This window comes from Alexandromys fortis, unplaced genomic scaffold, assembly GCF_014885135.2.
Source record: "Alexandromys fortis isolate MF-2015 unplaced genomic scaffold, M_Fortis_MF-2015_v1.1 scaffold_78, whole genome shotgun sequence".
In the NCBI taxonomy this organism is placed as follows: domain Eukaryota; kingdom Metazoa; phylum Chordata; class Mammalia; order Rodentia; family Cricetidae; genus Alexandromys; species Alexandromys fortis.
In genome coordinates this window covers 1,629,540-1,654,573 of record NW_026067977.1, presented here as the reverse complement: position 1 = coordinate 1,654,573, position 25,034 = coordinate 1,629,540, and the positions used below count along the sequence as shown (strand labels likewise).

Genomic DNA, 25,034 nt, shown 5'->3' with positions numbered 1-25,034 from the left:
TCAATGTCCTTTATTTATGACTAGAAACCAAATATGAGTGAGTACATCCCATGTTCTTCTTTTTGGGTCTGGCTTACCTCACTCAGGATAGTGTTTTCTATTTCCATCCATTTGCCTGCAAACTTCAAGAAGTGGATTAGTTACAAACAGTGCTCTTTAAAATGACTCCTATGTTAAAGTCTTGGTTACCAGCAAATGTGTTTGTGTGAAAAGAGTGTATCCCAAGGGCTCTGACCTATCTTATTGATAAAGCCCTTGTGTAGACAGTAGCATTACTAGGAGGTGGACAGAAGTAGGCACAGGACTTAATTGAAGGGAGGAGATCACAGCAGGCGTTCCTTGGAAAGATCTACCCTGTGTCTGGCCCTATTTTCTTCTCTGACTGCCATGAGGTCAGCAGTAGGGTTCAGCTACAGGCTTCCTGCCCTGGTCTTCTTGCTACAGTACAGAAACTGTGGAGTCAGTGACCATAAGCTGTAACCTCTGACACTGTAAAAATAAGTCTTCCTTTAAAGCTGTCTCTTTAAGTATTGGTAATAGTGATGGAAAAACTAACAGCAGCTCCTAATTGGTCTTCCTGAGACTGCCTTCAATCTATTCTAATATAAGAACCAGTAATTTTTTATTTTATAAATTGTGCTACATTGTATGATTCTATGGTGACTTTATTTATTACTATCCAGAGTATAAGCTAAAGTCCTTATAGCCTTCTTTGACCTCTCTCCTATTTTTTGTGGTCTACCTTCATTGACAACTCTCTTTGGTTCTTGAGTCTAGCAAGCAAGTTTTTATCACAGAGTCATTGTTCCTACCACTTGTGCTTAGACCAATCTTCCCAGAGATACTCATATGGCTCACCCTCTCACTTTCTACAGATGGTTTTATTTACGTTACCTTAGAGATAAGAGTCTTTCCTGCTTGCCTCATCTAAAATGTTACTCTTAGCCTGACTTCCAGATCCATAGGTTGTACACTCCTTTGTTCCTGGATAATTACTGAGAACACATAATTTGAGCAGAATAGCTGGGTTTGACTCATGTCTGCTACATTCTAGCTTTGTAACCTGATTGATTACTTAACTACTTTGCATCTGAGTTTCCTCCTCTGTACAATGTGGACAGTAGCAGTATAATACACTTTATGGTATTATTGTAAGGATGAATTGGCTTATTATGTATAAAGTACTTGAAATAGTATCTGATACATAGTAGTCCTTATTGTTTGCTCTTTTACTTATTTTTTTTTAATCTCTCAACATAATACAAGATCCATAAGGCAGAGTGTTTTGTAAGTTTTATTCACTTAGTGCCTAGGACAAGGCTTGGTACATTGAGGCCATTCAAGAAATGTTTAGTGAGAGAGTGAAGAGAAATTTTAGTTATCATCTCACTTTCAGACTTGCCTCTCTCATGTTTGCCTAATGCATAGCTCATAGTTCTGAATAGTCTATGCTGATTCATTGATTTATCTGCAGCTTACATAAACTCATGAGGTAAATGCTGTTTTTCTTTTCCTGTCTGTTGGTGGAGAAAATAAAGTGCAGAGACAATCACGTCCTTTACACAAGGTGATGCAGGTCGTGAGCACAGAGCAAAGCGGGGTTAGCAAAGCAGACTGATAGCTGCAGAGTTCATGCTCTTACTGTTCTGTGTGTGCCACCTTCCAGGACATTACACCTTGCCTCATTTTTTTGCTTGTGCTTGCTGATCTGCAATGTCTGTTGTGACCTTCTCCCCTGTCCCCTATTCTTTAAATGTTCGTATTATCTCCATAGTAGCAGTGTCTGTTAGTAGGTATGCCTGAGATTAACTTGTGTTGCCCAGTTTAGCTTTTCCCTTGATTTCCTGTTACCTGATTGCATTTTTTGTTAGCTCCATTTAGATATGTAAATAGCATCCCAAAATTCAGCAGACTAGTTGTAATCCCTTCCCTTTCAGCCATTTCCTTCAGTATTCCTAGGTTCAGTAAGGAACACTGTTTATCACTCCACTTCAATTGGAAAGTTGGCATCACTCAGAATTTTCCCCTTTTAGTGAGCACACCTAATAGGTAGCACACAGGAGTGTAATAGTCAAGAAAGAATGTTAAATTATTTTAAGAAATCCATGTGTATCAAATGCTAAGAGGCAGGCACAATTGGAGGGTAAAAGTTATAAATAAGAAGGGAGATCCCTCATGGGAAGAGGCTGCAGAGGTCAGGGTTCCGGCCAGAGGACTGCTGTAGAGAAGAGGTGCTCCATCCTCTTAGTAGTTGAAGGGATAAGGAAGAGTGCAGAAAACTGAAGGACTTGTTTTCTTCCTGCCTTCGGTTTTCTCTATTCTCTCCCTGGCTGTTGGGGGAGATAAGGTAGAACAATGGGGACTTAGGTTTCAGAACTCTGCTTTAGGTCCAGGAAAGAACACTAATCAAGTAGTCATGAAGAAGATGATAGGCAGAGGCAGGTGGATCTCTGTGAGTTTGAGGCCAGCCTGGTCTACAGAGCCAGTTCGAGGACAGCCAAGGCTACACAACTCTTTTTCAGTGTCCTATACCATTATGGCACGAAAAGTAATCTCCTATGTGGCCTTTAGCCCCCAAAGACAAAATACTAGTTGTCTGCTGCTAAGTAGCAAATCACCGTAGAACTCCGTGGCCTTAAACTTTACCTGGACCTGGCTAATGTGAGAGCGAACTGTGGAGAGTGGAGATAATCGCTGAGAATAATGGAAAATAATTATCCCAGAACTGGAAAATAACCAATCTTTAGTTTGAATAGTGCCTGGAAAACTAGGGTATGGTACTTAAATGTAGCTAGTGTTAAAATGAAGACTCTAAAATTTGAAAAGTAAAGTTGAATGCGAGAAAATGGGAATACACTGAAGCTGCAAAATGGCGACAGGTTTTGTATAGTAAGAGCGCATGGAGAGTGGTGTGAGGGTGGCACTTTCAGGACACGGAGGGGAAATTGCTTCTGTCTTTGAACTTAACACTCATACACTATAAAATGTACTGGGAATATAGTGAAAGCATTCCAGACAGCAAGGTGTTTTGTGTGGCATACTGTTTCTAGGAGTTTATTTAAGAATGTTCTTCAGAAAATCCTATGTAGACTAAGATGTAGGATTGAAGATATAATAGGTCTAACTATGGAGAGCAAGAAAAAAAGAGATCTTCCAGTCACAGCTATGGAGGGTGCCTTGGTGCGGGAGAATTGTCTGTATTTTGTCAATCATGTTTTAAATAAATGCTGATTGGCCAGGCAGGAAGTATAGGCAGGAAAACCAGACAGAAAGTAAAAAGGATGCAATGAGAACAGAATTCTGGGAAGGAGAAAGTTGATTCCTCCCAGTCCTGCACAGACCACCGAGGAAGCAGGATGTGACCTGCCAGCTGAAAAAGGTACTGAGCCATATGGCAAAAATAGATCAGAATAATGGGTTAATATAAGCTACAAGAGCTAATAAGTATCCCGAGCTAATGGGCCAATCAGTTTTATAACTTATGGAGATCTCTGTGTGATTTTCTTTGGGGCGTGCTGGCTGTGGGGTACCAGGTGGGACAGAAACCACAACAAGCAGGCCCCATCCATGTAACAGTGCCTAGAGCTGATCAGGCTGGAAGGGCAATGATATATGCCATTGTTGAGAAGCTAGACAGTAATGAACACTAAAGATGATAAACTCTAGGACGGTGACCAGAAAATCAAAAGAAAACCAAGAGCTGTGTAAGAAAGCAACAATTAAGCAGATAAACCTCATGATACTTAAGTTTTTTGGTGGAGTGTGAGACAAGATGAGGGAGAGGGAAGATGTAGCAGTTCTGTACGAATCAAAGGAATTCTGACATAGAGGCTGGAGAGATGGCTCAGACGTTAAGAGCACTGGCTAATCTTCCATAGGTCTTGAGTTAAATTCCCAGCATCCACATGGTGACTCACAACCATCTATAAGGAGATCTAGTGCTCTCTTTGGGCAAGCAGGCAAACATACAGGCAGAACACTGTGTACATAATAAATAAAAACACAGACGGCTGTGTCTATGCTTTGTATTAAACAGTGCCCATTGTGCACATCCGTTGCAACTCTTCTCTCCACTCATTCATTTCTGTATTGTTTAAGTATTTATATTCTTAGACTGTTATGGCTTTTGTGATCATAAAATATTAATGTTAGGGTGTTTTTAGCAAAAAAAAATATAATTTACCATATAGCCCATCATTGTTTGACCCCCATAAGATTCTTAAATGTAGACATACATGTTCTATATTGTAACCTATTAGAAATGTAGTCACAGATGTATTCAGTGTAAAATTGAGTGAGCTATCATTTTATAAGCCTGTCTTTTTCTCCAACTGTCTTCTGTGATACTCATTTAACTTTAAGACTCTCAAGCAAAGGAACTTTCCTTTACGTATTTAGGTAGAAAGCAAGAGAACAGTTCTTAGCAGCATTAAGTTAATAGATCTTAGTTAAAGGTGATGGACATTTTATATTCAAGAACTTAGAAAGTGTGGCTCTAGAGGTCAGAGAAGTGGTTCTCGTTAGGGACTGATGTGAAGTCTGTTAGGCTGCTGTAAAGTTCTGTATTTAACTGTGTGGTTTTAGTGGTGTACATTGTGCTAAAAATTATCAACATATTTGCTTATGAGTTCAGGAAAAACAGTGAAGTAAAATGGTGTGTACGGTGTATGTGAAGTATAGGAGCATTCAATGTATTGCTTACGGTGTAAATGATAGCCCTTCCACCCATTTGTTTTCTACAGTAGAAGTTGATTTTGAGTTACATGAAATTACACGTGCTCAGGTAGCATATTTATAGATATGAAGTTAAAACTCAAGGCCTTTGCCCAGAGATAATCATTGTTAGTAATTCTTTTCAAAAACTTTGTACCCTAACATTCTTTAATATATAATTTTTAGCAATGTCAGACTATAAATATTATTCTGAGCCTGCTCCTTTTTCACACTTAGCAGTGTAAAAATAGATACCCTTCAGTGTGAGATTACAGACATGTGGTTCTTTTTAATTATCGTGTACTGTACTGTACTATATTTAATACTCATTTTCTTTATCAACTTCCCTAGATAGTTCAGGCTATGTTTAACTTTCTACAAGTGCAAACAATTCTATAGTGGATGTTTTAACACCTGTATTTATGCTTTTTAGGTCATATTATAGAGTAATTCCAGAACTAGAGTCTTATATTAAGTTTTGGTATCTACCTTCAGTCCTAACAGTTATGAGTTATATTGTAAGCATTGGATAGTGTGCCTTTTAAAATGCTTGAGACAGCTGAGGATATAGTACAGTGGTAGAATGATTACCCTGCATGTTGAAGGTCCTGGGTTCAATCGTTAGCAACACGGATGAATGGAAGATAGATAGGTAGGTAGGCAAGTAGGTAGGTAGGTAGATAGATGATAGATAGATATGGATGGATGGATAGATAGATAGATAGATAGATAGATAGATAGATAGATAGATAGATAGATGATTCTCTTCCTTCCTTCTTCTCTCCCCCCCCCTTCTCTTTGTCTTTCACTCACTCACTTGTTGGGCTGTCAAGATGGCTCAGCAGCTAAGGGCACTTGCTGTGAATCTTGAAGATTGATCTTGATTGACCCATTGGTGTAAGGAGAGAATCACCCCTTACTCATATGCTGTGGTATATATGTCCATTTATATACATAAATAATGTAATAAAATCTAAACATATTCTTGGGGACTTGCTAGATAGTAGTGGAATCTTGTTATTTTACTTGGCTTTTCTCTGGATGCTGGAGTTGAGTGTGTTTTCTTAGGTAGTGACTGAGTCTTGTTAATTTTTGAGTTCTTATTTCGTTTGCCTTATTTTTCTTGCCAGAGGTCTTTACGTATGGCATTCTCATGAAAACGTACCTGTTCTCATGCTGTACATGCTGCGGTTACATTCTACTCAGTTTCTTCCTTTTAGGTTTATTTCTCTTGAGTTTAGTTTGTGTCCTAGGAAATTAAAACTTTTCCTTTATGACTCTTTCATTTTGTATTTAAGCGCATCTGCCTAGGAAATCCAGAAGTGTTCTTTATATTCTCTTCTGCTTTACTTACAGTTTTGTATCGTTAATAGTTCACAGGTATATTCTATGATCTAAAAAGATAAATTCTAGCATGCCATTTCCTGAAGCCAAATTGTAAGTTTTCCTTATAAGCTTCTGACTAGCATCCTCCCCTTCCTGTGGTATACTGTCTGACTGGCTGAAAGTTTATACATGGTGGTGTGTTTTTCTTTATGTACAGGGACAATGGGATTTCTGTGATTAAAATCCCACAATGTACAGCAAAACTGTACATTTACAAAAAAAGTGAGGTGTCACAGTGTGTTTGCCTTGGTACTCTAGTTTCAAAATGTGAGTGATAGGTAAGAATATACCTATGAAAAAGCAATGTATACTAATATGTGAAAAATATCAATGACAGAACTCAAAAGCTAATTATAATTAGAAAATATATTGCAAAGTGATTCTTACTTTCCAAACAGGACTTTCCACTAGATGTTGTTGTATAGATGTTTAGGAGTGTCTTTTGTTTAGTAGCAAATATAAGTGTCATTTAATGATGGCTGTGTATTTAAAGTCATTATTGTATAAAAGATAATTATTTTACTTCTACAGAAGTCTGGGGCAGGGCAACAGTGTATAAACTGTATAATTTAAAATATCACATACAGAGGAGAAAAAGATTTCCTAGAAAATTAGACACATATATAGGGAAGCCTAATGTGCTTCTACTTGACTAAGTAGAATATGTTGGAAGTAGGCATGGCATTATGATTAATTAATCTGTTAAATAGTTAAATTAATCTGTTAAATATTATTGAAAAATATTATTTTAATTGTCTTTATCTTCCCTTTCTCCCACCCATGTCCTCTTTTCTCTTTTGCTACAGATCACACATCGGTTGGTGGTTTGGGAGATAGTTTTTATGAATACTTACTGAAAGCATGGCTGATGTCAGATAAGACAGACCATGAGGCAAGAAGGATGTATGATGATGCTGTTGAGGTGATTATTGCTTAAATATTTTCAGATAGTGACCATATTATTGAATATTACATAGTGATGAACAAATTAACTGTTTTATTGTAGGCATTTAGAAAATATATGTAATATACATAAACATGTTCAGTCACCAAAGTTTGTTAGTATTTTAATAGAAAATATTTACTTAAATTCTTATTTGTGACATCTTAATGAAAATTGAAGAGTGTAGTGAGTGTATATATAAAACATTGTTTAATTACAGTTAGTAAAACTACTGACTTTATCCTTACCTGCGAACGTTTCTTCTTTAAAGTGATGGCTTAAGAGATATAGAGATATATCTCTCTATACGGTGAGAGTCTTTGAGTAAAGACTTGTGATGGTGCCCACTTGTGTGGTGTTTCCCTGTGCCAGGCATTGTTCTGATCCACTTACATAGATGACTCCATTTGGTTATTGTCGTCACTTAAGACACAGTGCTCAAGTGCCTTGGTGAGGATCCCAGAGCTGAGAGTCTGGAACTGAGCCTGTCTTCTTCATCACTCTTTATATTGTTTGGTAAATCTATGACAGCTGAAAAGCCTGGAGTTAGTTCTACGAAATTTTACAAAAAAAAAATTATAAGATAGAGAAATTTTAATCATTTTAATAAGTTACTGACTTTCTTATCTATTGGAAATCTGTATATTTTTGATGATTTTAATATAACACAGTCTTTCTGATATAGTGATCTATTTTCAGCATTGTAGTTTTGTAAGTTTCAAGATCAAACCAAAGATCTTTATTACCCATTTTATATCCTTTACTTTGTTGGCAGCTGATTTCCTGACGTTGTTTTGAGTGTGCTCTAGTATGGGGTGAACCGTGATACACAGTGCCTTGTTCACCAGCCCCTCACATTTGATGAGGGGTATGTTAACTAATAAACTGAGTTAAAGTTTAACCAAGAATCTAAATTTAAACATGCGATTTCTAAAATTTTCTTTGGAGCCTTAAATTTGGAAAACTGCAAAATTTTATTTTCTCTGTGAAAATTTAAGCCTAGAAAAGTTGTGATCTAAGAATTTTTTAAACTATTTTAGAATCATAGTGATGTTTGAAAATAGCTCTTAATCAGTTTCCCCAGCTTCTTAAAGAATAGAGAGTAATTTATCAGTGTCTGTACCCAGTACAAATAGCCCAAATATAATAGGTACTGTAGACACTTGAATGAATGTATTTTTGTAAAATTATGACATTTATCACATATTAAATAATTTTTGTTTTTCTTATATTCTTAACCTAAAATGGTTTTTTACCTTTATTTTCATAAGAAAAATTTTTTTTATTATTTTGAATTATCACTTTTAAAATAGTTTATGTTTTATATACTCATTACTTGTAATAGGTATGATTGTTTTGGAAGTTAATCTTAAAATATAAAAATATTTTCCATTACCATATACTATATGTACACAATTTTATGTATTTGTTTTCTCCATCCTATTTTTATTAGTTTTTACATTTAGAATGGGTCCTTACTATTTTTTAAATAATAATTGATCAAATTTCATTTCAAAATATGATCTCATCTATACAATTTTTGCGCTTTGTTATCTTCAGCAATACTCCTGTTAAGAAAGTGTTTTGAACTGTAAAATAACATTGAGTTCATAGAAGAAATAGGGTTGGCTGAGTGTTTTAAGATTGCAATCTGAGTTCTATGTCACTTCTCAGATATTATGTTTAAAATGCTTCCATTCCCATCCTGCTCTTCTCTCTTCTACAGATTCCTGTAATCCTGGTTTCTTCATCTTAGTGTTGTTATAGGTTTTAGATCAAATTTACATTCAGTCTCTTCATTTTTTAAGATAGTGTATTAAATATACATTTTAAAGGCCCTTTGGCATCCAGGCAACTATTGTAATACTAGTGGAAATGTGTAAACGTAATATAATTATCCCTAACTGCCATTCAACGGTTAGCATTTTATGTAAGACATTGTTATATTCTTTAGAGAGAAGAGTGCAATAAAGTCCATCTCAGGCACCCTGAAGGTAGTTAAGGATGCAAAGCCCTGTCTTCACCTGCCCTTCCTTTAGTCCTAGTAAGTTCATAAGCATGTTTGGCTGTCTTATAGCATAGTAAGATTTGTGTTGTAAAGACCAGAGATGACAAAAACAATGTAAACATTATGCAGAAAGTTAAAACTCTCCAAATATGGTGGTATACACTCTTAACCCCAGTTCCCAGGATGAGGCAGAGGCAGGAAGATGTCTATGAGTTTGAGGCTAGCCTATGCTTCATAAGACCCTGTCTCAAAAGCAAGCAAGCAAAAAAAAAAAAAAAAAATTACAGCCAACTCTTTAGGCAATTATTGTGTGTGTTGAAGCTGTGTTAATATCACTTGACTCGTAAAGATGAGAATCTTAGCCTCTCCATCCAAAAGACTGATCTTCTAAATATATACATTTGTGAATATCATGGTTAAAAAATAACAAAAAACCTTGCAGTCTGGTGGTCATCCATATCATTTGATTATCAGCTTCTTATCATTGTCTTTGTCAACCAGATCTAATTATCTAAGAGCACCATCATTTATAATATTATTTATTGAGTATGTGGAACATTATAACAGGCTTTCTGGAACATACAGTGATGAAGGCATAATTCCTACATTTCTGTAAAACACACATTGTCATTACAGAGAATATAAGGTGTATTTTTTCCTGAGCTGGATGTTATTGAACATGTCAGAAAACAGCCTAAAACCAAAATATAAATTAATCCTTGAAGAAGTACATATCTTGTTTCAGAAAGAAAAGCTTGACCCTCTTAGCGGTCTAGGGGAGCAAAGCTCATAAAATTTTCATTATTAAAATGAAATGTGATTGTTATGCTCTACTTTCCTTATATTTAAGTTTAGTGTAAAATATTTCCTTTGCTATCCCCATTATCTGTTTAGTAAAACTGACATTCTAGGAGAGTATCCTGATTTTGAGATTATCTCCCTTTATCCATGACAAAACATCCAAATCAAATGACCTGACTTTGAGAAACCAGTTTTCTAAGGAGTTAAGGGATGTATATATTAAGTTTCAACTAGTTTAGAAAGCTTTCCCATGTGCAAGGTATATTATGCTTTTTAAAATTACTTTGCTAAGTGGCATAGCTACATGAAAAATTAACAATTTTAACTATTTACTAAAACCTTCTTTTATCTTAACTTATTCAATCTTCTGTTCAGTTTTTGTTGTTTGGAATAGAAAATGAATTGATAGAACCTTTCGTATTATAACTTCTTAGGATGATCTCTGTTGAGTAATTATTATGAATCTCATTTACCTCAAGAAGACAAGTATATAAGTAATATCACACAGAAAAGCACTCCAAGGCCATACATATCTCTCCTCTCCTGTTTTGATTACAGTAGTGATTAGGATGTTGTTTCAGGTTTTATACACTTTGATAACTCATTAAAATTTTACTTACAAACTGGGTCTGCAGTTTGTGAAAGTTACTCCTTTATAAAGTATCATAATGCTAAGATTTCCTGTTGGCCAAAAGTCCAGACACTGTCCAGACACTTGAAGTTTGTGTTCTAGTTTTATTTCTGTTGCAGTGACATTATCCTACCAAAAATAACACAGGGAGGAGGAGATTTATTTGACTTATAATCCCATGTTACAGCTTGTTGTTCTGTATGGGCAGGAACCTAAAGTATACTGCCAAGAGCAGAGCGGGCCCTTCCTAACGCCTGTGTGCTTTTGCTCAGCCAGCTCTCTTCTCTCTTCCACAGTCCAGGGCCAGCCCGTGAAAAGGTCCCCCATAGGCATAGATGAGACATGGCCTCAGACCAACCTGGATGATTCCTCACTAAAACTATCCCCTTTGGTGACTCTAGGTTATGTTAAGTTGACAGTTAAAGCTAAGCAGAACAGTCTATGTGTAAATTGTTTATCTTTTTCTCGAAGGCAATAGAAAAACATCTTATCAAGAAATCCCGAGGAGGTCTTGTCTTCATTGGAGAATGGAAGAATGGACACTTGGAAAGGAAGATGGGGCACTTGGCCTGCTTTGCTGGGGGAATGTTTGCACTTGGAGCAGATGGTTCCAGGAAGGACAAAGCTGGCCACTATCTAGAACTAGGGGCAGAAATTGCACGAACATGTCATGAGTCATATGACAGAACTGGTAAGAATATTAATAAGGCTATTTTAATAACTTAGTCTAAAATAACCTCAGTTAAACATGTTTCCAGAAATTAGAAGGAAACTGTAGTATACTTGTACTGTTCACATCAAAATACTGCACACTAAAATAGCAGTTTTTCTCAACTTTTGTTTTAATTCCAGGAATAGGTTTCATTTTTAAAAATTCTGAATTCTTGGGAGATTTTTGTTTTATTCTTTAATATTTAGAAACTAATTGTTATAAGCACAAAAGGTATTTTTCTAATAAAATCCAAAACTGTTAGTTTTTTATCACTGTGCCTATACTCTTAAGAAAATAAAAGGAAGCTGGATGGTGGTAGTGCACGCCTTTAATCCCAGCACTCAGGAGGCAGAGGCAGGCAGATCTCTGTGAGTTCAAGACTAGCCTGGCCTACAAGAGCTAGTTCCTGGACAGGCTCCAAAGCTACAGAGAAACCCTGTCTCGGGGGAAAAAATTAAATAGAAAATAAAAGGAACAAAATAGATTCCTCATCACCTCCAAAGTCCAGTTGTTGTTTGACTGTCAGACAGTTTGTCTTGGTTCACTAGTAATATTTATGTTTGCTTATGAAAATCTTCCGGCATTGCTTTGGGAAAATATATAATATCTTTTGATCTTCTATGTTTTAGAGGTCAAGACGGTCTTTATTGTTGACAAAAATTGGTTCAAAACACAGCTACTGTATACATTCACGGATGGCTGTTCACTATGTAGAAGGCTTCTTATGGGTACAGTAGTGAAAGGAGGGGGCTGCAGAGCACTGGGTGAGACTTGCAGTTAGTTTGGCTTTCCAAACATGTTTTTCCTTTTTTGTTTTTTGTTTTTCTGAGACAGGGTTTTTCTGTAGCTTTGGAGCCAGTCCTGGAACTAGCTCTTATAGACCAGGCTGGCCTTGAACTCACAGAAATCCGCTTGCCTCCGCCTCCGGAATGGTTATAAACATGTTTTCCTATGTGAAATAATTAGTGACCTGGAACCCTACAAACTTGTAATACCTCTTTGTTGTTTTAGAAGTTGAATCGTTGCTTTTCTATAGCAAATGAATTTCTGTTTCAGAGTTAATTTGTCATTAAGTATCATGACACAGATATTGTAGGCTTGAATTTTGTCCTTGTTCATAAGTCTGTTGAGTTATTTTTATATAGTAAGGGGTGGAATTTAAGGTGAAATTGACCTTTTAATTCTCTAATTATCCAAATAAGTGGTTTTACTTTTTTTTTTAAAAAAAAATGTAGCTCGAAAGAATATTAACATGTTATTCCAATGTAGTTTAATGTTAGTATTAAGACAGTTAGTGACCTGATTTACAAATTAAATTATCACAGTGATAGTATGGAGTGTGAGTTATACACTTAAAATGTAGTTAACACTGAGTAAAGTTCTGTTGTGCATCTGTGCCACATTTTATTTCCCTTTCAGCTGTTGGTGGACATCTCAGCGAGTTCCAGTTCCCTGTGGTTGTGAGAGAACAGCAGTGAACATGGATGTATAAATATCCTGTAGTACGATGTAGAATCCTTCTGGTATACCAGGAGGGCTAGAGCTGGCTCATACAGTTGTTCTGCTTTTAATTTTTTGAGGAACCACCTGTTGGTTAGTGGTTAGTTTTAATTATCAGTTTGACACAATCTAGAATCACCTGGAGAGAAAGCCTCAATGAAGACTTGTCTAGATTAGATTATCTTGACCCATTCTAAAAGTTGGAAGCACCGTTTCCTGGGTTTGAACCCTGGATTATATAAAAGAAGAAAACAGGCTGGATGCATGCATACGTGTACCACGAATTCTGATTGGTCTTAATGTTAAAAGCCCAGGTCAGAAATTAGGGGATGAAAGCTGAGAGATTAGAGAAGCAGAACGGCCAGCCACTACTAGAGTTCTTACCTTTACCGATGCTTAGACCAAAAGGGCGATCCTGTCCTCAGACTGCCCTCTGACCAACTGCCTAGACAGCAGCCTCAGACTGCTGCCTCAGACTGCACTGAGCTGTTTCTTCCCGCCTTACATTCCTCTCTCTGCCCAGCCACTTCACTCCTGTCTCCACCTCCCTACTGCTGGGATTAAAGATGTGGGATCCTCAGTGCTGGGATTGCCTTTGTGTTTCTTTTCTGTTTCTTCTTTAGACTGGATCAATTTCGTGTAGCCCAGGTGGCCTTGAACTAACAGAGATCCATCTGTGCCAGAGTACTGCCTGACCTCTAGTGGCTTAACTCTGCACTCTGATCTTCAGGCAAGCTTCATTTGTTAAAACACAAACAAAATATCACCACAAATACATACTTTGTTGTTGTACTCTAGTTCTAACTGGATGTCATGTGACTGACTGCTCTTGGTTCCTATGCCTTGACTTCCCCACTGTGGTGTACTGTGACATGAAATTCTGAGCGCAAAATAACCTTTTCTTATATTGTATTTGTTAGAGTGTTTGATCATAGCAACAGGGAGTGAAACAAAGGCAGCTCCATACTGATTTCCATAGTGACTTTGCTAGTTTAGACTCCCACCAGCAGTATTAAGGGCTTAAGGGTTCCTCTTCCCCATAACCTCTTCCTTCCTTCCTTCCTTCCTTCCTTCCTTCCTTCCTTCCTCCCTTCCTCCCTCCCTCCCTCCCTCCCTCCCCTTCTTGTTTATTTTTGAGATTGACATTTAATTACATTTAACCCTTCCCTTTCCTCCCTCCAGACCCTCCATATGTGTCCCTCCCAACTCGCCTTCAAATTCATGGCCTCTTTTTTTTAATCAATTGTTAATTCATACACATATGTATATTATACATATATATTCCTAAATATAACTTGTTCAGTCAATATAATGTTACTTGTTTATGTGTTTTTAGGGCTGACTGGCACTGGACATCCAGATGGTGTACCATCCCTAGGGAGGGCCACCTCTCCTGCTCCCAGCTTTACTCTTTTGCCTATAGTTTTTTGTGCAGGGTTGAGACCTCACAGGCTTTTCCCCATCCAGTTTGTCATGTTTATTTGTGTCAGACTTGTTCAGCTCTCGCTTGGGCAGTCATGTTGATGTGACTTTACAGGTGTAGCTTCTGATGCTACTAGGAGACACAATCTAACAGCTCCCCAATCCTCTAGCTCTTATAGACTTCTGCCTCCTCTTTTTCAGTGAGCCCTAGATATGAGAGTACTTTGTAGATGTATCCATTGGGACTGGGCTCCATGACTGCATTTTGGTTGGCTGTGGTTTTCTGTAGTGGTTTCTGTGCAAAGAGAGGTTTCCTTGATGAGGGGTGAAGACTACATTTACCTGTGCGTATAAGGACAGATGTTTACAGATTGTTGTTAGGGATTATACTGGTTTAGTAAATTAGTGGTTGTAGATTCTCCTCCAGTAACCATGATTTCAGTAGCACCTAGTGGTTTGCTAGGTTTCCAGTACAAGAAGGCATGGTACCCTTCTTGTTGAGTGGAGCTTAAGTCCAATTGGAGAGCATGTATTATGACCAGGGTATTTGTGCTTTTCCTCACCTGTAGTGTTACTGTGCCATGCTGGTTGTGTTTTCTTAATCATAACTATTCTGGCTAGGGTGAGACAGAGTCCCAAAGTGATGTCCTTAATTTCCATTTCCTAATGGCCAAAAAAATAATATTTGGCCATGTGTGTGCTTTCTTTTGAGATGTGTCTGCTCATTTTATTAGCCCATTTATCAATTATCAGTTTTATGGTTTGGGCTTTGTAGTTCTTTATATATGCTAGTTGTCAACCTCCTAGCTGAGGTATTACTGGCAGAGATTTTTCTCCCATTCTGTTTGCTCTACTGATAGTTTGCCTTGCTGTGCAGAAACTTCTTAGTTTCATGTAGTCCGGTTTGTTTCCTCTTGGGACTATCTCCTGTACTATTGGATTCCTGTTCAGAAAGTTCTTGTTTCTGTACTTGAAACTTCACATATATTCCCTGCTTTTCCACCAGCAATTTCAGGGGTTCTGGTTTGGAATTAACCCCTTTGGTGTTCTGGGATGAGTGAAAACTGGGCTAAAGTTTATTTTTCTCTGGGTAGACATTCAGTTTTGCCAGCAGTGTTTGCTGTAATTTTCTGGAAAATGGGTGGGTCTGGAAAGTAAGGTGACCCAGTCTCAGAAATATGAAAATCACATATTTTTGCTCATATGCAGATATAACTTTTAATGTTTGCATGTATGTAAGTAAGGGGTTGTGAGAGTGGGGAGAGATTAGGAAACTAGGTAGACAGGAGGGGAACAGGTGGTGTTGAGGGGTGGGTCATGTGACATTTGTGACATGAATGTGGGAGGGAGGGTACAAGGCAGGGAATATGAAAGAGGGTGGAATAGGGAAAAATGTGGGAGAGAAACAACAAATTTTGTTTGAAAACACCATAATGGAACCCAGTTTTTTTGTAAGCTAATAAAAATGTAAAAGGTGAAACTTTAAATATTAGTGAGACATTGAGGACTACCATAGATATTTGCCAATGGGCAGTTGAGCTTTTGTATGAAGACTTTGACTACAAATGGTTAGGTCTAAACACCAAATTTATAGTAGCAAGTATACTAAGAATAAGGCATGTCATAGTTACTGAAACTACTTATTCCCTTAAGCAGGGGCACCTTATATGCAGACTGCTATGCTAGATGTGTGCAGGTTAAATAGAGTCACGGCTCTGCCTTTGAGACACCCATGGAATTCCAGAGGACTGGCAAGAACCTTTGTATTCCTAACAGTTGTGTTTCTGATAGCACTGTTGTGCAGACTCATATTTTGAGTATCAGTTGTATTTAGCAAGTTGAACCTGTGGCCCTCTTTGTCATGGTATCCCTAGAAGCTCACTGTTGATTTGTGCCTTGTACTTTTAAGTCTTTCACTGGTTTTAATTATCTTTGTTGTCAGCTTAGATCCTTGGATTAGAAAGTACAATCCTAGTTTTCATATATTTCAAGCTGGCTCGTTATTCTATACTCTACTGCATTTTCTTATGGCTCTAAGTTTCATTTAAAAATTTCATCTCAATGCTTATGGTGTTGGACTTTTAAAAAATAGTTTTGTTTATTTATTCTTATCAGAGTTTCATTATGTACCAAGAATGGCCTTGAATTCAGAGTCTGTTCCATATAGTACTAGAAATTACTAGCAAGAATAGTCAGACAAGAAAAAGAAATGAAAGGCATTCAGATCAGACAGGAAGAAGAAAAATCATCCTGATTTCCACATGGGGTGATATGTAGGTAGGAAATCCTAATGAAAACTGCACACACACACACACACAAAACCCTGCTAGAATGACTTAATCCAGTGCAGTGATAGGACACAAGGCAATGTACAAAAATCAGTTTTATTCTTTATGCTAATCACAGTCTGTTGGAGGGAGCAATCAGGAAAAGAACCCTCTTTATGATACTGTAAAATGATAAAATAATTGGAGCTGGGGAGAGAGAGCTTTATTGTCCAGCCTTGAGGATCAGAGTTTCTAGCGCCCACTTAAAAGCCAGACCTGGGCCTGGGTGTTTCTTTAACCCCAAGACTGACAAGTGGAGAGAGAAGGATGGCTGGGGCCTGGTGAATGCAAGCCTTGCTGAAACACTGCAAAGTCTAGATTCAGCAAGAGTCTACTTCAAAGGAACTCAACAAGGAGTGATGGAAGGGGTTGCTTAATGCCTTCCTCTCCTTGCCTTCCACGTGCAATGTCTGCACACTCACACCTGTGTGCATACTCCTCCATGCCCCCCCACAATAATAACAATACTTTATGAATTGATTTAACCAAAGAGAAAAATTGTATGCTGAAAATTACAAAATATTGATGAAATGACTGAAGACACAAGGGACAGGTGGCATCTGTGTTCATGGATTGCATTTGTTTCTAGGCTACTGCTTAGCTCTTGATAGAGTCAGAGATGCATATTGCACTGAGAGATACTTCGTGCCAGAGCATACAAATATTTATAATTCTGTTAGAAGGAAAATGTGGTTCTTTTGAAACCAGTTCTTTTGAAACCACTTTTGTAAAACAGTTACAATAAAAATAACCAAAGTTACTTTAGGACTAGGGTGTAGCTCAGCCTAATATATGAGAGACTCTGGGTGCTGTGAGATAATGCTTTTGTACGAGGTAAAGATTTGTCACTCATATTAGTTTAATAAAATGCTGATTGACCAATAGCCAGGCAAGAAGTATAGGTGTGACTACTAGACGAGGATAATTTTGGGAAGAGGAAAGGCTCAGTTTGCAGTCACTACCCAGATGCAGAGGAAGTAAGATGAAAATGCTACATTGAGGAAAGGTACTAAGCCACATGGCTAAACATAGATAAGAATTATGGGTTAGTTTAGGGTTTAAGAGCTAGTTAATAATAAGCCTGAGTTAAAAGGCCAAACAGTTTATAAGTAATATAAATCTCTGTGTGTTTCTTTAGTACTGAATGGCTGCTGGACCAGGCTGATGGACAAATGTCCATCTATATCTGTGTTTTTAATACCAAATAAATAAATAAAAATTAAAACAGTAGGAAGCAAAAAAACCCACAAAAGATAAAGATTACTTCATACTTCTTCCTTTTAGAGAGAACAGTGGGTATTCTTTAAAACACACACATTATGTCACCTTTTTTTTTTTTTTTTTTTGACACATCACAGCGTTAAAACTAGGTCCTGAGTCCTTCAAGTTTGATGGTGCAGTGGAAGCTGTGGCTGTGCGGCAAGCTGAGAAGTATTACATCCTCCGTCCAGAAGTAATTGAAACCTATTGGTATCTGTGGCGTTTCACCCACGACCCAAGATACAGGCAGTGGGGCTGGGAAGCAGCACTGGTAAGTACACTCACTTCTCCTGTTGTCTCAGCTGATTGGACAGGGCTGCCCCTGTCCCATGTTATCCTCATCCCGGTTACTTGGTTTCAAGAAATGTACGTTTTCCTTTCTCTGGGGAAGAAACTGTTCTCAGTTTGTTTGTTGAGCAGTTCAAACGAGCCTTAGACTCCTGTCCGCTCTCTATCAGTATTTTCATAGCTGCATGCACTCACTATTCTAGTAAGCAACTGCCAGGTGTATTTAAAAGGCAGTTTTCCCAATGCTGTTACAGAATAAGCATATTATTTTTATTATATCTTTTTAATGTTTAACCACTGAGGAAAAAAGCATTGTCATATTAACCCAGATTCATAGCCTGGGAAGATGATTCTTTTTCATTTTACCTTGTATTCTAATAATTCCTGTGTGGACCAGTAAATTGTTTTTAGAAATAGGTTAAAAGACAAAATGTGGCATACACACATAGAAGGAGAGAGAGAGAGACAAAGCATTCGGAAGCAGGAATTTGTTAGGGTTAGTAGTAAAGGAAGCAGTCCATTTACTCTTCAGTAGTCAACATTCACATTGAGTGTGGTAGTACCTGCTTTTATAATCCTAACCTTTAGAAGGCTAAGGTAGGAGCTGTCATAAGTATGAAACTAGAGTAGGCTGCTAAGTGAGCCCAAAGCTTGCCTGGGCCTAAAATGTTCTGATATGACGATGAGCTAGTCTTTAAAACAAACAAAAACATTTATTTACTATTTGTATATATCCCATGAGTGTGCATTCCTCTGGAGGGCAGAAGAGGTGGCAGATCCCCTGGAACTGGAATTACATGTGATTCTGGGCCCTCTGATGTAGGTGCTGGAAACAAAATAAAACAAAACAAAACAAAAAACAAAAACAAAGAAGAAGAAAAGAAAAAAGGGAAAGAACTTGGTTAAGCACTTTTCGTTGTTAGCTAGCTTTCTGGTAGAAGAGAAGGCCAGGAGAGTAGGGCAGGCAGCAAGAGCAGGAAGACGCCTCAGCAGCAGTGGTGAGTGAAGTACTGCGCCTTCATTGCACAGTGCTCGGTGTTAGACAGAGGAGCCGAAGAAAGAGCCTCGAGTGCTTTCGGCTTTTCCTGAACAGTCCAGCTCTGAAGTGTGCCATCTGCACCAGCAAGATATTCGGTGGCTTTGACTTAAAAGTAGAGTTGTAAGTAGATTGTTTTTTATTTAATTCATTTGATTTATGCATGTTCAAGGACACACGAAAAAATATACAATAAGTATTTTAAATTCTAGTCAAGTATTAGAACACAGTAGTTAAGAGAGAACAAATTGCTCAGCTCAATTTCTCCATCTGAAAAGTAGAGCTGTTAACCTAGGATTATGAAATTTAAATGCCAGAGCATATGAAGCTCTTCCAATGGCCGTCAGCAGATTGTTAACTCCTAAATAGTAGCCATTATTGTCTAGGCTTGTAGGTGTGCATTTCCTGCTACTTCTCACCACCTATGGCGCCTAACTAATTAGACTTGGGGATACAGTGTCTCAGAATAGAGTATGGTTACAATAAATATCTCCTGTTACTGCTATTGTTGAAAGCTCCTAAATTTTTAGGATATTTGAATTAGTATTTGTTCTTGGAAGTGGTCATTGAAATTTATTGTGTGTGTGTGTGTGTGTGTGTGTACTTATGCATGTGTATGTGGAGTTCGGAGAGCTGAATTCAGGTCCTCACTTTCCAGGACAAGTGCTTTATTAGCCATTTCCTCTACCCCTGATTACAAGCTAGCTTCTATCTTTGTGCCAGACAACTCCCTAATTCAGAAAGAATAGGTCAAATTTGACATTTAAGTCAGGAAAACATAAGCTTATTGTAGAGAGATTATAGTATTAGAGAGGGAAAGACATCCCAGTGCAAGTTTGTTTTTCCAGTATGAGAATATTTCTATTCAATAACACTATGCTTAGACTTAATATATTATCAGTTTGATCAATTTTCTTACAGATTTATATGAGCGTTTGTTTTTCTTTTTGATAGAGACAGGGTCTCACTATATAGCCCTGACTGTCCTAGAACTCACTTTGTAGAAGACCAGGCTGGCTTCGAACTCACAGAGGTTCATCTGTCTACTTCCCAGCAAGGCCATTATGCCTATCCTTTCTATGAACTTTTGAATGCAGTCTTTCAGTTTGTCCTTCAGAATTGAATTTCACAGAATTAATTGTCCTCTCTGCTTCCTTCACAGGCTATTGAAAAGTATTGCCGAGTCAGTGGTGGCTTTTCCGGAGTCAAGGATGTATACTCCCTCACTCCGACGCACGATGACGTACAGCAGAGCTTCTTTCTTGCTGAGACATTAAAGTAAGCATATATACGCAGAAGTGTTTTTAAGTAAGATATAAGAAGATAAAAACTGTTTCTATTACTATAATGTTGCTATTCAGGAATATATTGGGTAATGTTGAAATCAAATTAATCATATCATTCAACTCAAATAATTAGTTCTTTATGGTGACAACTTTTAAAGTCCTGTCTTTCTGAAATGTAGTGTTCTCTGTAATCATGCTTTAGCAGTAGCACACCAGAACCACTTCATCCCCATGTGACTGTAACGTAGTACTCACTGGTCCTCTGCCCCTTCCTCTTCCTCTCTAGGCTCTGGTTGCTACTGTTATCCCCCTATTTGGTCCCCCTTCTTACATTTCACATATGAACGAGATCATACAGTTACTTGTTTTTCTGTGCCTGGCATCTTTCCCTGGACATAATAATTTTTAGATCCACCCAGGCTGATAGAAATGACAAATTTTCATCATTTTTAATGGATGAATAATATTCCACTGTAGATATATGCCACATATTTATCTGTTCATTAATGCTTTTGTAGAGTAGTGTTGCTGTATAATTGCTAAATAATCAAATTGTGACTATATGTTACATGTAGTTTTTATGTAGTTGGGTTGGTAAATATTAAGCCCTATCTCTAAGAATGACTATAAGGTATTTTATAGCTATTTCATCAAATAAATGATCTCTTCTGGTGGTGCAGATCTCTAATCCTAAAACTCTAGAGATAAGATGTAACAGGCTTTTTCTTTTGAGCTACCAACCAGCTCATGACTTCTTATTAGTTATGAATACTCAGCCTAGCTTAGGCTTTTTTCTGGCTAGCTCTCTTTAACTTAAACTAACCTGTTTCTCTCCATCTACCTTCTGCCTCTGGGCTTTTCAGCTTTCTTTCCTTCTATATATCATGCTTTCACTGCTTCTCACATCTGGCTGGTGGCTGCCTGGAATCTGACTCTAGCCATGCCCCTCTTTTTCCCTCCTTCTCTCCTTCTCTCTTCTCTCCTTTCTCCTACTTATTCTCTCTGCCCACCAGCCTGTCTATCCTCCCTCTCCTGCCTAGCAATTGTCCATTCAGCTTTTTATTGGACCAATCAGGTACCTTAGGCATGCAAGGTGAAACAAATGCAGCACATTTTTACAGAATTAAACAAATGCAGTACAAACAAATATAACACATCTTAACATTGTTATTAACAAAGGCAGCAAAAACAAATGTAACTCATCTTTGCCTACTTAAATTAATATTCTACAATAAGAAGACCTGAGCATTGCCAACCCTGGGCCATCCTGAGCTATATACGCATGTACATATATAGCAAGACTCTGGCTCAAAAAATAATAATAATAAATCAGAGGATGGGGTGGTTAGTATCTTTATGTAAGATATTGTGTTCCTGCCCTTTTATGTACTTTATAATCACTTAGAAAACTTCTTAAAGCATAGATACAATGGTCTATAACTACAAAGTTTTTGTAGGCTGAGGTAGAGCTGGGTCTCCTTTGGACCCAGCTGAGTTCAGAATACATCTCTTAGGAATGATCACATATGTTCAAATGGTACTAAATGATAATGTAGCTATCATCAACCATTCTTCCCATAAGGTTTTATATAAAGATACATGTAAACAAAAAAAAGACAGTTTGGAGCTTATACTCAAAAGCCCAGGTGGAGTTCTGTAAATAGGCCTGGCGTGGGGGTAGGGGGTTATTAATTACATATGTATGCTTTCTTAAAGGCATGCAAAACAATTATGTCTTTATATCACCAGTAGCTAAATTTCATGTTTATGTTTCTTGTATATTACACATAGATGACTTAAAAACACGTCATTTGCCTAGCACATGTTTACTGCCCATTACCACTCAGCCACTGGGAATGCACAAAGGACATGTGTCCTGCTGTACTCTGATGTAAATAGGGTTCACTTACGTCTGGTATGTTAGAGCGGAACAGTAGGTTATCATATTCATCCATATTGAATTTTTCTTTTATGAATACTAGTCTTAATGTTTTCCAATGTTTTTTAGTCTCTAAATTAGTGCTGTTTCTGCTTTTCCTTTTAATACATCAGTATGCTGTGTGCTTCTCTTTCCTTGTTGCTTCATTCTACTCCTTTCCATGTCTTCGTTATTCCAGATAGCTCAGAACATCTGCCCTCGCCATGAGTTTCCCACCTCTGGGTCTTCCTTGTGTCTGCGTGTCCTGTGTACTTAGGCCTGCATCTGTATCAAATAGTTGTAAGAGCACTGAACCTTAAGACAGAGTGACAGCTTTAGTTATTCAGTGCTGTATCCTAGCTAAATGAACATTCACAATAAATTTTTGTGCTTTACATGTAAAGCTGTGGAATTTGACACGGGTTGTGGTAGAGCTTCCCTTTCTCTTCCTATCTCCTACGTGACACACACACACACACACACACACACACACACACACACTACTGGGTATCAAACCCAGAGCCTTGTTAGCACAGGTTTGGCAAACATTTGTCTTCTGATCTATATCCTAAGTCCTTTGCCCTTTGTTTCTCTTGCTACCTCTCATCAAAGCCGTCTAGGTTTGCCTTTCCGTATACACATGCATACACGTAGTTTTCCTCATTTAAAAACAACACTGTTCTCTGGATAATTTGAGGGTTAGTTACCAGCATTTGGTATTTCAGCATGGCTTTCAAGAATGGATGGATCTGGATATGAGGGAGGTGGGGAGGAGCTGGTAGGAGTGGAGGGAGGGGAAACTGTAATTAGAGTATATTATGTGATGGGAATTTTTTTCAATAAAAATGAAAAAATATTTAAGAAGAAAAGGGTATTCTACATGGTCACAATTCAGTTTTCATATTTAGAAGATTTAACAGTCATACACTTCTATGGTATGACATATATTCCATCTAAACTTTTCTTCTATTATTTCAAAATATATTTCAGGTTTTTTAAAATACCAGTTTAAGATACAGTTTTACTGTATTTAGTTCTCATTTCTTTCTCTTTTTGTTTTGTTTGTTTCTAGAGACCGGGTTTTTCTATAGCTTTGGAACCTGTCCTGGAACTTGTTCTGTAGACCAGGCTGGTCTTGAACTCATAGAGATCCACCTGCCTCTGCCTCTGCCTCCTGAGCACTGGGATTAAGGGCATATGCCACAACCACCACTGGGCTAGTTTCCATATCTCTTTAGTCACCTTTAATGTGTGTGTGTGTGTGTGTGTGTGTTCCAACAGATTTTAGTCTTTTTCAAAATTAACACTTTTTTAAGTATTTGGATTAGTTTCTATAAAGATTATTCCTCAATTATATTCCAGATTGTTTTCTAATTGTTGGGTTTCACTTAAGTATCTTTTTGATTAATATTATAAATGATGTTTGTTCCTCATCCTGCTCTGTAAAGAGGCCATGATAGCAATTCAGTTATCATTGGTGCTTTGGGGTTAGCACATAGGTTAGGTTGGTCCTAAGATGGTATAATAATAAGCTGTCTGAGGAGAGATCTTTTTGCAGCAGTCTTTCTAGGCTTATCAGCATCCTTTGCCTGAATCAGATGTGACAATAGAGACAATAGAAGATGCTAGTCGTAGTTTCCTTTATGCTTCTCAGAAGCTAGGGGAATGCAAACTTTTGCAACCACTTTGGAAATCAGTGTGGCAGTTTCTCAGGAAGCTGGGGGTCAACCTACCTCAGAATCCAGCAATTCCACTCTTGGGAATATACCCAAGAGTTGCCCAATCATATTACAAAAGCATTTGTTCTATGTTCATAGCAGCACTATTTGTAATAGCCAGAACCTGGAAACAACCTAGGTGTCCCTCAATAGAAGAATGGATAAAGAAGGTGTGGCACATATACACATTAGAATTCTACTCAGCTGTAAAAACAATGACATCTTGAATTTTGCATGTAAATGGATGGAAATAGAAAACACTTTACTGAGTGAGATAACCCAGACCCAAAAAGTTGAGTATGGTATGTACTCACTCATTAGTGGATTCAAGCCATAAACAAAGGACATTGAGCCTATAGTTCACTATCCTAGAGAAGCTAAATAAGAAGGTGAACCCAAAGAAAAACGTATATTTATCCTCCTGGATATTGGAAGTAGACAAGATCGCTGGGCAAAAGTTGGGAGCATGGGGGTTGGGGTGGGAGGAAGAGGAGATGGGAGAGAGAAGGGAGAAGGGGAGTATTGAGGGGAGTTTGGGGGAATGGGATGGTTGAGATGGAGGAAGGGTGGATATGGGAGCAGGGAAGAAGATAACAGTTAGTGTTTTAACTACTACAGGTGGCATCTGATTGACATGGCAGTGACATAGTGAATTAAGGGCCATTTTACCTTTCGTATTTCCCCATGGAAGCTGTCCTGTGAATTAAGTTGTGATGGCTTTTTTCCCTGAAAATTCAAAGGACTCTATGCTGTTTTGTTTTCTTCAGTAGTTCTACGTTATTTATTATGTGTGTTGATGGTTTAACAGAAGACTGTATAACCATCAGTATTATCAGTTAAAGTCAGTAGAAGATCCTTTAACACTTCTTTTCTTAAAATTCTCATACTCTATGAATATAAAATACATTCAGTATGTCAATAAACCCCATATATATTAATTTTAAGAGAGCCATTAACAAAATATAGTCTTTTGGAGGAAAAATAGTTGTTTAACTTGAAAACCATGAAGGAGCTGTAATGGAAGTGGGGTATTTTAACTAGAGTTGATGCTGAAATCAGATGAATTGGTGTTTGGGATCAGCCAT

The 25,034-nt window shown here is 37.6% G+C and overlaps 1 protein-coding gene across 1 annotated transcript in view; it reads left to right on the top strand.

Annotated features, from left to right (window-relative positions):
• Positions 1-25,034, top strand: part of Man1a2 (mannosidase alpha class 1A member 2) — a 122,300-nt gene that overhangs the window by 79,792 nt on the left and 17,474 nt on the right. Inside the window, exons 9-12 of the mRNA XM_050157474.1 lie at positions 6,906-7,021; positions 10,954-11,173; positions 17,802-17,974; positions 20,190-20,305. Coding sequence (XP_050013431.1) covers positions 6,906-7,021; positions 10,954-11,173; positions 17,802-17,974; positions 20,190-20,305 — 625 coding nt within the window. The remainder of the gene's footprint in view (positions 1-6,905; positions 7,022-10,953; positions 11,174-17,801; positions 17,975-20,189; positions 20,306-25,034) is intronic.